At 40.1% G+C, this 13,654-nt stretch overlaps 1 protein-coding gene across 1 annotated transcript in view; it reads left to right on the top strand.

Annotated features, from left to right (window-relative positions):
* The window catches only part of ATRN (attractin), a 165,901-nt gene that overhangs the window by 63,746 nt on the left and 88,501 nt on the right, over window positions 1-13,654 (top strand). The window contains exons 11-17 of the mRNA XM_086611323.1: window positions 2,800-2,884; window positions 4,597-4,817; window positions 5,986-6,107; window positions 6,629-6,767; window positions 8,202-8,383; window positions 11,061-11,277; window positions 12,607-12,792. Of these exons, the coding sequence (XP_086467449.1) occupies window positions 2,800-2,884; window positions 4,597-4,817; window positions 5,986-6,107; window positions 6,629-6,767; window positions 8,202-8,383; window positions 11,061-11,277; window positions 12,607-12,792 (1,152 nt within the window). The remainder of the gene's footprint in view (window positions 1-2,799; window positions 2,885-4,596; window positions 4,818-5,985; window positions 6,108-6,628; window positions 6,768-8,201; window positions 8,384-11,060; window positions 11,278-12,606; window positions 12,793-13,654) is intronic.

Raw genomic sequence — 13,654 nt, 5'->3', positions numbered from 1 at the left:
GATGGATATGGCCATTGCATCTTTAATATTAACATGCCTATGTGTTTGTTATCTGTCCCTTGATTGTCCCAAGGCTCAGGCTACCCAGGAGAAAACCAAGCAGCAAAGTCAATCATTACTGAGTGCCTTCGGAGGAGAGGCTTAGTAATTGGCTATAAAAGTAGGGAGTATCTGGCTAACTTGCTCATTTTTAACATCTTGTTGATGGAGGTAATATCTTAGTGGTGGTAGTGATGGTTGGAAGACTGGAGAAAACTAAAATGAAAAATGCATTCTAAAAAAAAAGGCTTCAAAACCAAATCTTCTCTTCAACCTTTACTATTAAAGCTTATTCCTGCAGTAACTCATTTTACTTACCTCATCAAATGTTTCTGGTTTTCTTTCTCTCCTCAAATTTCTAAGTAATCAGACCACATGCATTGAGTGTTGTGAGGACAGATCATCTTTTTTTTTTAATGTAGGATGCAAACAGATGTCACTGAGATATGTGCTGAGGTTCTCTGGAGGCTTAGCAGAGTAGGTAGATCTAAGAATACATTAATACTTCTTATCCCTTTATCTTTCACTTAACCAGGTTGGGGCTTATTCAGTCCAAACTGTCCAGGTAACACCCAGTTTCGTAAGATTTCAGGATACCAGTCCAGCTCTCTGTGTGCATATACATCTCTTGTTGCTTCTCAGGACAAGCTTCTGGATTGTGTTGGCATTTGCATTGAGCAAGCACTTGGGTAGAACAGTCTTAAAGTCTCTGTCCTACGTTCTGCACGGCGCAATGACTAGTTAGCACTTCCTATCCCCAAAATTGGTCTCTCTGGCCTCTGTAGAAGAGTTTTCTGCTCTGCAGCAGTTTTGTCTCTGGGTGGACAACTGCCTCACTTAATCCTCTACCTCCTCCTATCAACAATTCATAGCAACAGAGGAGCTGAGTGAGAGTTGCAGCCCTTCCATCGCTACGTGTTCATCTCCAGGAGTGAAAAGTTCTGTTTTCCAAAGGATCGCCTCCTGTGTGTATGGGATGTGTCTAAAACAAGAATAGAAACGTCACAGGCAGATTGTCTCAAAGTGCAGTTACTGTGGTTTAAGTAACCACTCTTCTTCATTTTTAAAGATGTTTTGACTTTATGTTTTTTTAAAACTTGGCATGAAATATTCATGTAATGATCTTTTCTCCCAACAGGAGAGAAATAGAAACTCTTCCATTTACGGCATCAAAAATTTAGTTCTGATGACCAACATAGAGGCTGGATGTTTTCATATCATACGTGTTCTCTTTGAATAGTATATTTAATAAATCCTGTGCATTGTAAGTTTTAGACTTGGCTTAACTCGTAAGTCAGGAAGGAGAAGCTTCTTTGTAGTTTCAGAATCATCCATTTTTTCCAATCTTCAGTTAAAGATGGGGAAGAAGCTTAGAAAGCAAAACATTCCAGGCCTTCTATTAATCTAGAAAAATATGTTTCTTGGCCTCACATAACTCACAACTTGCTGGATAAAAAATTGTAAATTGCTGTCCAATTTTGCTGAAGTCTCCTGTTAAAAATTGGAACGGTGCGTGCTTGTCTCAGGAGTGATGCTGGGCTAGGTTAAATTCTTTGAAAATTGAGCAAACGACATTTAAAAATAAACTTCAAAATCATGATTTATCAGAGTATTAAATCTAACCAACTGGGCCTTATGTCTTTTATTTATCATCACTCTTGAACAAGAGTTTCTGCAGGAGCAGAGGTTGCAGTCAATTGTTTTACCCAACAATTCTCCAATTAAATTTGGTAAAAAAAATAATCAGTTTGTTTTTCTTTGCCCTCTCAGTTTATCCTACATACTACTTTGGGTTTGAGGACTTTTTTGTCAGAGGCTCAGTCCATGGCACAGCAGTTTTATCTTGTATTAAAGAATCTTCGAGTATTCGAGGGCTCCGTAGATCTTTACAGCAGATTGACTTTTCTGTCTTAATTGCATAAATTGCATGTAACTGCCTCTGGGACATTAGGCCCCAAGGTGATCCCGTTCACTTTACGAAGTTTAAGTGATATGAATTGGACTGACTTTTCCTACTTTTGTTCTTTTGATTGAACAGTGGGTTATGTGTTTCTGAGGATTTTTTTTTTTCAGGCTGCCTAAAGGAAGAAATTACCTGAGAAACTAAGTAAAAAATGAAGCAGAACTTATAAATGTTATGCTAATAGAAAAAGATGGAATAATCTTACATTATATTAAAAGAGAAAAACAACCACAAATCCTTGAGCTATGACGAGTGAAAAATATTTTTAAAAACATGGATATCTACCCTCTAGGAACATAATTGCAATGGGGGGAAAAAAAAGATAAGTCTCTGTTCTCAGTGATACTGGTTTGGGGCAAAACTGGAAATAATTCACACATAAACAGATAAAAACTGAACTTGTGCAGTGAAAAATTCCACTAGTAAAGGAGAAAAAGCAACTCAAGCCACTGCTGTTCAATTACACGTGATTGCGAAAAGCGAATAACCCCTTCAACACAATACCCTGAAACTTTCCTTTTTCATCAACTGTTTAGGTGATGGAGCAGAGCCATTACATCCTTCCTTTTCTTTTTTGTTGTAGCATGGCAGCTGGGGTGAAGACTTAAATCTTATAAAAGAAGATATTTTCTTGAACTGCCCTGTTTAATTTGAGATTTGCATTTTGGTGGTGGGCAGAATGGTCTCTCTATAGTTGTTGAAGTACTTTGAGATCGTTCAGGAAGAAATGTGCTATTTAAGTTGAATCATTAATTGTACTGAGGAGCTTTTCTGAAATGAGGTTTCCTTAATCCTAGCTTGCGATCGGTGGTCTGTTCTTCCTCGCCCGGGTCTCCATCACGATGTGAACAGGTTTGGACATTCGGCTGTGCTGTACAACAGGTAAGGTTACAAAAACGTTGGAGGGTGTTGACGTTTTTCATACCTCAGAGTCACACACCTGTGTGTATCGGTGCACATGTGTGTTGATACGTGTTGATCAGTAACACTGAGACAAGAAGGTTGAGGATTTGGTGCAAACCTCTCGAAGTTCTCAGGTCTTCAGTCTTGTAATGTCTTCAGTATCCACCTGTTCTGTCAGCCCTTCTTCACTGGGCTAAACTGTCTCAGCTCACTCAGTGCTTTCAAAAATTTGTTTGTTTTTTTTTTTTCATATTTCTATTCCTTTTTCTTATTTATATATATATTTTTTAGTTCTTACTTATTTAATAGTTTTGTAATTACATTTATTTCATATTTCTGTTTCTTATTTAGGTGCAGTGACAGTTTTTATCCCCAAATCATACTTTCCCTTGTGTTTTTCTAAATTTGTCCACATTTCAGTTTACGTAGCTTATCCTGTGTGTCTCCTCTTTACCAGTCACATGATGTACAGTATTTAAGTGAAATCGTAGGTGAGATTGCTGCTCTTAAGCATTATATCACTAGAATAATATCCATACTCTCACACCATAATAATGTCCACGCTCTCAGGTGAACATCTCTTATTGTATTTGAGTCTGGGGAACCAAGTTTGAAAAATGATTTTTTTTTTTTTTTTTTTTAAGATTCTTTTGTTTTGGCTCATTTATCCTTTGATGATATTTCCTGTAAAGCAGTAGCATTATTTAAAGCTCATTTTAAGCCAGACAGAGAACTGTCACTGCCTTGAAAAGGAAAGTGTGCTTCTAGATACTCTTTTTGTCTCTAAAATCTCAGTATCTGTTTGTTTCAGTGTATGCTGAATACCAGCTGAGCATTTGCTCCCATGAAGGACAATTAAGCCTATGCTCTAGTTCTTTCCTAAACCAGGATGAAAGTCACGTTAAAAATACTTATTATTCAACCCAAAGTTAATCAGTTGCATTGACTCTTCTACACTGTCTTTTTAAACGTACCCTTTGAGGTCCCTTCCAACCCGAACCATTCTATGATTCTATGAAACATGGATGCACAGGTTGTTTTGGGTGGCATTTTTGTGTAACTAATGAAATTTGATGTTTTGCCTGAAGCAGTTGTGATACTAGAGAAAGTTTTAAAAAAACACCTCCCCTCCTCAATATTATTTTGTCTTGGAGTTTGTTTTTTTTTTTTTCCATTGACACAATGACTCTTTGCTCAGTCGCTAACAGCCATGAAAATAGCTGTGGTTTTGTCACAGCGGTGTAACGAGATGTGACAACACGGAATTGTTTTGTCATGGTTTCTGAACGCTGGTTTAATGTTGTGATACCGTCTCCCTGATTTTTAGCCTTCCTGCCTTTCTTGCCACTCCTCTTTACAGGAAGATCCCACATTTCTGCAGCATTTAACCTATAGTCATGTTGATCAGTGTCACCCAGAATTTTGGCTGAAGGGGAAGGTCGGTCCATGACCTCAGATGTGTTTGACTCTCTCTCAACACACATATGTTGAGATTCTCTGGCTTCTCTGAAACAGTAGAACTTGACCTTTTCTTTAGCACCTTCCTTAACCAAGAGCTCTTTATTTGGATTTATACATGCTGGAACATCATAAAACACCTTGCTCACACCTCGAATTGTGTTGACTTGCAGCACTGCATGGTCTGTAAATGCAGGCACAAACATTTATATCTCTACTCACGTTCCATCTAGCACCATGTATGTATTTGGAGGTTTCAACAGCCTCCTCCTGAGCGACATCCTGAAGTACACACCCGAGAGATGTGAAGCTTTTGACAACGAAACGGCCTGCTTGCGAGCAGGTCCCGGCGTCAGGTGTGTCTGGGCTGCTGCCCCTCCTCACTGTGTCCCCTGGGAAATGGCCACGGTAGAGCAGCAGCAAAAGGTCTTCGAAGACTGTCCTCCCAAGACAGGTATGTGTCACGTTCTTGCCATTTCCCATTCCAGAAGGCTTTGTAGGATTTTTTCTTTTCCAAATTGTCTTGCGTTAGTTGTATGCCATTATTGGATCAAGTTTAAGATGGGGGAAGCTGTAGTTCTACTTCTGTACATGCCCTGGGAGACCTTCCTCTGACCAAGTGGCTGCAGTGGCTTAGAGATGTTTCCACCTCTCCTTCCCCCTGAAGCTGCTTGCTCATTAAATTTATTTTTTTTTCCTACCGATCTGCTTGTACTGTTACTTTCCTATCCCAATCAGACATCGCCAGTCAGGAATGAGGCCTAGACCATTGCTCTGTAGATGTTTGCTCCAAGAACTGACCTTGTGAGAGCTAGCAATTTGCTCACGAGCTCCGTGGGGCATGGGAGAGGGATCTGGGTCCTGCCTCATTATCCTGTGCTCTTCAAGAGAGACAGCAGGAAGAGCGTGTTGAGAAAAGTTACTTTATTTCTCCTTCTACTATATTGTGTGGATAGGGGCATACAAAAAGAACGTTTAAGGTCTGATTCCTGTGTTCTCCCTTACGATAATTTTTAAACAACTTTTCAACACTTTATCCTGATGCATTTGTTGCTCTGAATTGAATTATACGAACCTTGATTCTGTAGTAGATGGCAGCCTTTAATTATTTCAAAGAAATTCATGTAAAGGGACATTGCTTTGATGGGCTCTCAATGTACAATAAATTTTCACGAAACACAGGCGATAAGCAATTGGAAAGATGAAGTGGAAAGTTCAAGCTTTGCATGAAAATGCTCCAAGTAATTGAAGGCTGAGCTTGCAGCAAAACAGGGCAGCGGTGAGAGATTTTCACCGTCCTTGTGAGATGTCCTCTGGCATCGTTTGCATGGGCACTGACCGGACATGCATGCCCGGTCTTAGTTCATGCGTTTCCAGGTCTTGGCACGTTTTCTGGTGTTGCGTTTTATGGCTCCTTGGGCACTAAAAATGATTGATGCTGCAAATGATTGCAATTTTCTATCAGTTCTATCACATGAAAGTATCTGATTTACTAAGTAGTCGATAACGGAAAATCTACAGGCACTAGTGTTGGGTTATATCTTTTGCTGTGTATAATCAAGTTCTTAGAGCTCTGTCAGGAAATGCCTGTTTTTGGTCATGCAGGTTTTTTTCTTTAATAGTTGTAGACAATGAAAAATGTGATCAGATTACAGACTGCTATAGCTGTACAGCAAATACAAACAACTGTCAATGGTGCACTGACCAGTGTATCTCAATGCATAACAACTGCACAGAGGAACAGGTAAAGTCTCTCTAATACTTCTGTAGTTTAAATTTAGCCTTCGAAAGATCAAATGTCCAGATGCCTTTGTCTGTCAGCATTGTGACCCCTGTTGTACTGTTATTTGGGTAGCTCTGAGCTGCTGACATGCTTGAATTTTCTTTTTCCAAGTTGATCCAAGGGCTTTTTGTGGGACTCTTCACCTAAGTTAGGAGGATGGCTAAGGGCAGGGGAAGAGGTGGTGGGATTATTGAGTAAGGCAGGTAGCCATTTGGGTTTGCTATCAATAGAGCCTTCCCTAGAAAAAAAAACAACCAAACAAACAACTGACCCTTTTGTAGAAGCTCTAGTAAGAAAAATGTGTCAGATGGTGGCCTGGGGGAATATCCTGAACACACAGGCGGTGTCCAGTGTCACAGCTTTGGAATATAGAAATTGCTTTGTAGGGCTGAACTGTGAAGTTTAGCGTGGTAGTCGTTATGGCTGTTATAAACAGACATTGGTTGGATGGAAAAAAGCCTCATCTGTGCTATTTATTTTAGGTTCCTGTTACTCTATATGACAATTGTCCTAAGGATAACCCTGCCTATTATTGTAACAAAAAGACAAGTTGCAAAAGCTGTGCCATGGATCAAAACTGTCAGTGGGAACCTAGGAATCAGGAGTGCATTGCTTTACCAGGTAGGTATTGGTTGTATTTGTGTAAGAAAAACAAACAAACAAACAAATAAAAAAAAAAAAGGCAAAAAAATCCCAAAGCATCAAAACCGCAAATTCACCCAGTCCAAAAGTTGCTTTTTTTTTTTAACCCCGTTGTCTGTGATCTTTTATTGCTAAGGTGCAGTAAATAACATTGCTTAATCATACCAGCTTTCATATGAAACTTTTATTTCCAGTAAATTCAGAAAGTCTGATGGAATATTTTTCAGTCCTGATTGTCTGAAGAGGAGTATCATCATTTGTATAATTATTAGGCTGTATTTCATCTCTCTCTTTTTATTTGATAAAGCAGTACTGTTGATATAATAGGTTTCTGCAAGATATTAGATTTAATAATGCATGCTATTTAATTTTTGAAACTGAAATTGTGCAAAAGCGTAATGACACATACTGGACGAATTAGGCAAATAACACCCAAAGTGTGTAAGGAAAATTCTCTTATTAGAGTGTTTCATAGAAGTTGATTATTAGTCCCCCTGTAGTAACGTGTTTTTTTTTTTTTCCTAGTGACTGAGATAGAAATATAGCATTTTCAGTAACTGAAATGTGCAGTTAATAAAATATAGAGAAAGGGAAAAAACCAACACAGAAGCTTTGAATGGGCATGGAAAGCCCTTCCTCTAGTCACTCCGATAGGTCTGGATGTGTCCAGGTCAGGTGTTGACTAGTCTGGAAGAGTGAAAAACATGAAAAGACTTTAGAGAAGAGCCATGAGAGTGAGAAAAACATCTTCTAATGAGACAGATAAAAAGCTTGGTCTGTATAATTAGTTGTAGAGAAGAAGGGGGTGACTTGATCATATGTGTAAAAAGCCCATCTGAAAAACTGACACTTGAGAGCTTTTCAATCTGTTAGCTAAATCTAAAGCAAGACATTGGAGCGAGGCAGCAGCTCTACAGAAGTTTACACTGAAAACGTCTATCAGTTGTTTTTGAAAGGGTAGTTATGAGTGGGGGAAATAATTACAGCCAAGTATAAGGAGTTCTTCAGTGGTGGGCATGGCTCTGCTCAAGGTGAAACAGAGATTAATCCTGGAAGATTAGCACAACAACTGTCTTCTGTCGAAAGGTATCCTAACAACCGCGGCTGAGTAAGTGGCTTTAAGCCATCAGCAAGATACTCATTTGCTTTCCCTTACTCTTTCTTCCACAATGATTTTACTATTCAATGTAGTTCTTTGACGACCTACTGCAGGTAACTAAGTGATAACGTCACACTTCAGCTCCCCTAAACAGCTTTCCTTTTCCTCCGGTATTGTTATCTGTAAATATGTATAAGTCCTGCTGGTTTGGGATGAGACTGTGTTTTATTTTAATAGAAGAGCTTTTTTGATTACTTTGAACATTGCGAAAGTCACTTGCATCTCTGGTTTTACTTTCTCTTTCCCTCCACTAGAAAATATCTGTGGAACAAACTGGCATTTGGTTGGCAACTCCTGCTTGAAAATTACAAACGCGAAGGAGAACTATGACCATGCCAAACTGTCCTGCAGATCCAACGGGGCTTTGCTGGCTTCTCTCACAACCCAGAAAAAGGTAGAATTTGTCGTAAAGGAGCTGCAGAAGATGCAGTCTTCGGTGAGTGCTTCTCTTTTATGTCCCCTGAGTAATTAAGCTCTGACTGTGGAATAGTCCTTGCTGTGGTATTGTGTGCTCTGTACAGAACAGACATGCCTCTTAACTGAAAAGGACTGATTTTTCTTTTGAAATTCAACATACCCTATGGGTGCTTTTGAAGTGAAATTGTAGAGAATGTAAATGGGAAAGATAAATATAAACATACAGGGTGCCTCAAAGGTATCGCTTTCTATAATGAAATCACACACACATTTCTCTTGTGGGATACACGACTGCAGCAGGAGTCCTCTTGTGACTTGTAGACAATATTTTATAAATAAAGGTCCCTTTGGGGCACCGGAGATGTTTAATGTAAAGCATTTAAAGTTATTTATTCCGCTGAGAAAAGCGGCTGTTTAAAATATTGGCTTCTTAACTCCGTAGAGCTGCTTGGCTTATTTGGAGTTATTTATGTTTGATTTAGTGGCAGGTGCTTTTCTGTCAGAGATGGTGAGAAGTGAATTGGAATCTGTCCTTCTTCATGCATTAGTGAAATCAATATTTTTTTTTTTTCTTTTCCCCAGTCCCTGCAGAAGCGTGGAGGTATTCAGGGCAGGTTGTGTAGGTGGTGCTAAAGCCCTAACAAAGAACGATGCTGTGCAGCTTTGCTGGAAGCTGAGTTTCGGCTGCAGAGCTGCTGTGACTTGACAGCACATCAGAGTAACTCCTCTTGGGTCCCAGAGGCCACTGTGGGCAGAGCTGGCAGTCAGCGAGAGTTTTATGTAGCAAAAAATGAGACTGGAGGCAGTAGGATTCCTATTTTTCAGAGGAGAAGGTACTTCAGTACTAAAGAAAAATATTCCCCTGTCAAAACAAGAACATTTCCTGCTGTAATTCCCTTTGTAATTTTTAAGTGACATTTCGACAATTACAGGGGTTTAGAGGGGATTCAGTTTAGCCAAGATCAGGTAAGGTGTAATTCAAATGAGATTGTTTGTTAAATCTTTTGTAAAGAGAGAAAGCCAAGCCCGGGATATTGTAAAAGTACATACTTCGAACAGCTCCAGGTGTTTCTGGATATCCCAGTGGTTAAGTGCAGCGTGAATTCCTAAAGACACATGGCAACCCTTCCCTAATAGTGCTTGAACCCTTACACTGGGGAGAACAAAAAAAACTAATCTACTTTTTTTGTTTCTCCTACAGTATCATTTAAGAAGTGAGCCTTAGAAATCTGAAGAAACTATTAGCCCTTTTCAGTGGATATTAGTATTGAGTAATTGCAATGTGTGAGAATGCCTTTGCTAAAAAGCCAACCTGTATCTGCTGCTTGAACTTTTGCCATTTGATGTCATGCTGCTGCTGTGCTGGAGGAGGCTGTGCTTTACAGTTACTCCTTTTTTTAAGTAAGCTGTGTATAGATGTTTTGTAATAATGAGAAAACACGTTGATGTTGGCGCATAGCGCTGTGTGTCCTTGTTGCTGTTAGAAGTTGAAGCTCTGAGGTTTAAGAGTGCATCAAATCAGTTTGAAGTAGGTGATGGTTATATATAGCAGTAAGGGAAGATGTGTCTAAAGCTTTCCTAGGACAGCTGTGCCACCAAAGCACTTTGATGGGGAAAAGATTTTAACAGTAATATAACATAGTGTACCAATACAGTTAAAATCCTAGAATCCTGGAATGGTTTGGGTTGGAAAGGACCTGAAAAATCATCTAGTTCCAGCCCCCCTGCCATGGGCAGGGACACCTTCCACTACACCAGGTGGCTCAAAGCCTCATCCAACCCTGACCTTGAACACTTCCAGGGATGGGGCAGCCACAGCTTCTCTGGGCAACTTCTTCCAGTGCCTCACCACCCTCAGAGTGAAAAATTTCTTCCTTAGATCTAATCTAAATCTCCCCTCTTTCAGTTTAAAGCCATTGCCCCTGCCTTATCACTACACACCCTGTCAAAAGGCCCTCTCCAGCTTTCTTGTAGTCCCTTTAGGTACTGGAAGGCCTCCCCGGAGCCTTCTCTTCTCCAGGCTGAACAACCCCAAATCTGTCAGCCTGTCTCCATAGCAGAGGTGCTCCAGCCCTCGGATCATCTTTGTGGACCTACTCTGGACTTGTTCCAATGACTCCATGTCTTTCTTATGCTGGAGGCCCCAGAGGAGGTGGGGTCTCATGACAGCAAGAGAAAATCCCTTCTTCCCAAAACAAAAAGTGTGCCAAAAATTAAATTGCCTGTAGAAATAGTTGTATAATGGGTTCTTTGTATTGAGAATTTTGTACTAATTTACATTTGACCTGCTCTGTCTCTGCCTCTCCATATATACACTCTTAAACAGCAGGGCCAGACTGTAGAGAAGGTAGATTGTATCATTTAAATTGTATAGAGAACTGCTAGTTTTCTTTTCATGTCAAACTGTAGCTGATTTTTTTTCCTTTGCCTAGCCATTTATTGGAGTCACAAACATGTAAAGAGCAACTTGCAGATAATTTCGTAGTCAGCCAGTGTGACTGTTTGACTTGCTCTCCTCCTGGTTTAGATAACTCAAAATGCACTTTGGAAAAAAAAAAAAAAATTAGTGCTTCCTGAAGGATATTTCTATCTCTGTGACATTTAATTCTGAAAAATAAATATTTCCCTTTTTACATTTTTGCAACACCCAACCTAGCAAAGTTGTTATGAGCACTACCATTTTCCTTTATTTCTAGCCTAAAACTTTGACTCCGTGGGTTGGACTGAGGAAAATCAACGTGTCATATTGGTGCTGGGAAGACATGTCTCCCTTCACCAACACCCTGCTCCAGTGGCTCCCTGACGAACCAAGCGACGCTGGATTTTGTGGTTATTTAGCCGAACCTTTCCAGCAGGGACTGAAGGCAGCAACATGTATCAACGAAGTCAACGGCAGCGTCTGCGAAAGGCCAGGTAACGAGGTCTGGCTTGTGTGTCTCATGGGAGCAGGTCGACCAACAAGTATTTATATTTCCTAGAGGGTAAAGAGGATCCTATTCATTACGTTTAAAATGATAGGACAAGGGGCAATGGCTTTAAACTGAAAGAGGGGAGATTTAGATTAGATCTAAGGAAGAAATTTTTCACTCCGAGGGTGATGAGGCACTGGACCAGGTTGCCCAGAGAAGCTGTAGCTGCCCCATCCCTGGAAGTGTTCAAAGCCAGGTTGGATGAGACTTTGAGCAACCTGATCTAGTGGAAGGTGTCCCTGCCCATGGCATGGGTGTTGGAACTAGATATCTTTGAGGTCCCTTCCAACCCAAACCAGTATATGATTCTATGACTTTTGCCAAAGAAAAGGTGTGTTGAAAAAGTGTCATGTGTAGTGATTTCATACAGGAATTGGAGATTCTAAAAATAGGTCTATGCTTACGCTGTTAACTGTAAAATACTCAAAGTACATTGTAGTATAATTATTTTTCTCTAAATTGCATACCTGAATGTGACATTTAGGTTAATTATGATATGGAGCCATCTCTTGTTTAAAAAAAATAAAATTAAAAATTAAAAACTGCTTTCCAGTTGAATGCCACCCCTCCTTCTCCCCCTGGCCCCTTTCTCCCCTCCCCTCCTCTGTAGCCAGAGGAGGATTTTATCAAAGTTTGAAATTAATTGGGCAAGACACTTTGGAGATATGAGAACTTTGAAAAAGAAGCTGTTTGCTTTTGGGAAAAGTCTTCCAGCTTTGTTGGAACTGCATATCTTTTCAAATGGTTTGGTCTGTTAACTCTCCATTATAGCTGATTAGTTCTGAATACCAATTAGTGCCTTTTTAAGTTTTAAGAAAGTTGGCTGATCACATAAAATTTCTAAGTAAGCTACACCACTTCAGATCGTTCTTTGTGGACGTGCAGGATGCAGATCATTAATGTGGAACCTGAACCAAAAATTTTGTATATTTTAGCTTGCAGCACTTTGAATTGGTTTAAGCTTTAACTTGTTTTTTTTTTACGGTCTGAGAACAGTCACTTGAAACAGGTGATAAAACATTGACTCACACCAGAAACTCCTGAGTTAGTTCTGCTTTTGATACTCATTTTAGGTGTGGAACTGATCAAATAACTTAAAACACGTCCCAGTGTGCTCACATGAAACGTGGGGTTTCTTCCCAGGGCTTTGGTGGGGGGAACAGCTAAAGAACACATCAACAGACCTGCAGAGAGATAAAAAACCCATGTTCGTAACACCATTTAAATTGTTCTTAAGGGGAATTTTTTGACTCCCTTGTCCCCCTGCCCGCAGCGAACCACAGTGCCAAGCAGTGCCGCACGCCCTGCGCCCTGCGCACCGTGTGCGGGGAGTGCACCAGCGGCAGCTCCGAGTGCATGTGGTGCAGCAACATGAAGCAGTGCGTGGACTCCAACGCTTACGTGGCCTCTTTTCCCTACGGGCAGTGCATGGAGTGGTACACCATGAGCAGTTGTCCGCGTGAGTAAATTGCTTCTGCGCCTCCACGGGTGGGTTGGGGTCTCATGTTTGCTGATGTTCAATAGCAAAAGTCATCAAACTCTGCACACCAGTTACAATAAAAATCCCCCGGACACAGGTGACAGGTATCTGACCACAAGAGCTTCATGTGGGCAGTTCAGTCCTGTGTCATGGACAGAATTGGGTCCTGGTTATGGGAACTATCAGTTAAGCTAAGTGGCAGATAGTGAAAGCTTTCAAGTGAAATGATGAAATCTCTGCTTTTTTTTTTCTTCCCGATGGAGGAGGGTTTGTTTCATTATTGGAACTCCTAGCCTTCAAATTAATTGTTACATAATTTCATGTGATTAACTTCTTTTTGTATCTCTTCTGTATCTTTTATTCATATATGAATCCCTGTAATTTAATATTAGATTATCAAATCCAAATTAGAGTTTACACCAGTGTTCTATTCTGAAGTATTGTCTACATACAGCCCACAGTAGGAATTTCTAACTGATTTTGAATAAATAATTTATTTTTACCCCTTTTAGATAGATGTGAGTGAACTGCAAAAGATTTATGGTGCTTTGGAATGTTGCTTTCTGTTTTCAGACTCTGAGGAAATAGTCCAGAAGTCTCAAAAGTAGTTGAACAGTTCTCAAAATTATTTTTATTTATGTTGAATTCTTTAGGAGCTGAGCGTGAGCAGGGGAGTCAGGAAAGCCAGCGTTGGCAGAGGGTGAGAAGTGCCTGTGTTCCCCTGGAGGGAAGTTGGGCAGTTTGAGTTGCTGTAGTGGCACCAGGAACTTTTGGAAGTTGATGAGAATAAGCTGGGTAGCTCGTTGTTACAAAATAAGAGATGGAGAAAATTAATTTCAGG

Source organism: Tauraco erythrolophus, chromosome 5, assembly GCF_009769465.1.
Source record: "Tauraco erythrolophus isolate bTauEry1 chromosome 5, bTauEry1.pri, whole genome shotgun sequence".
NCBI lineage: Eukaryota > Metazoa > Chordata > Aves > Musophagiformes > Musophagidae > Tauraco > Tauraco erythrolophus.
This window is presented reverse-complemented; position numbering and strand designations above follow the sequence as displayed.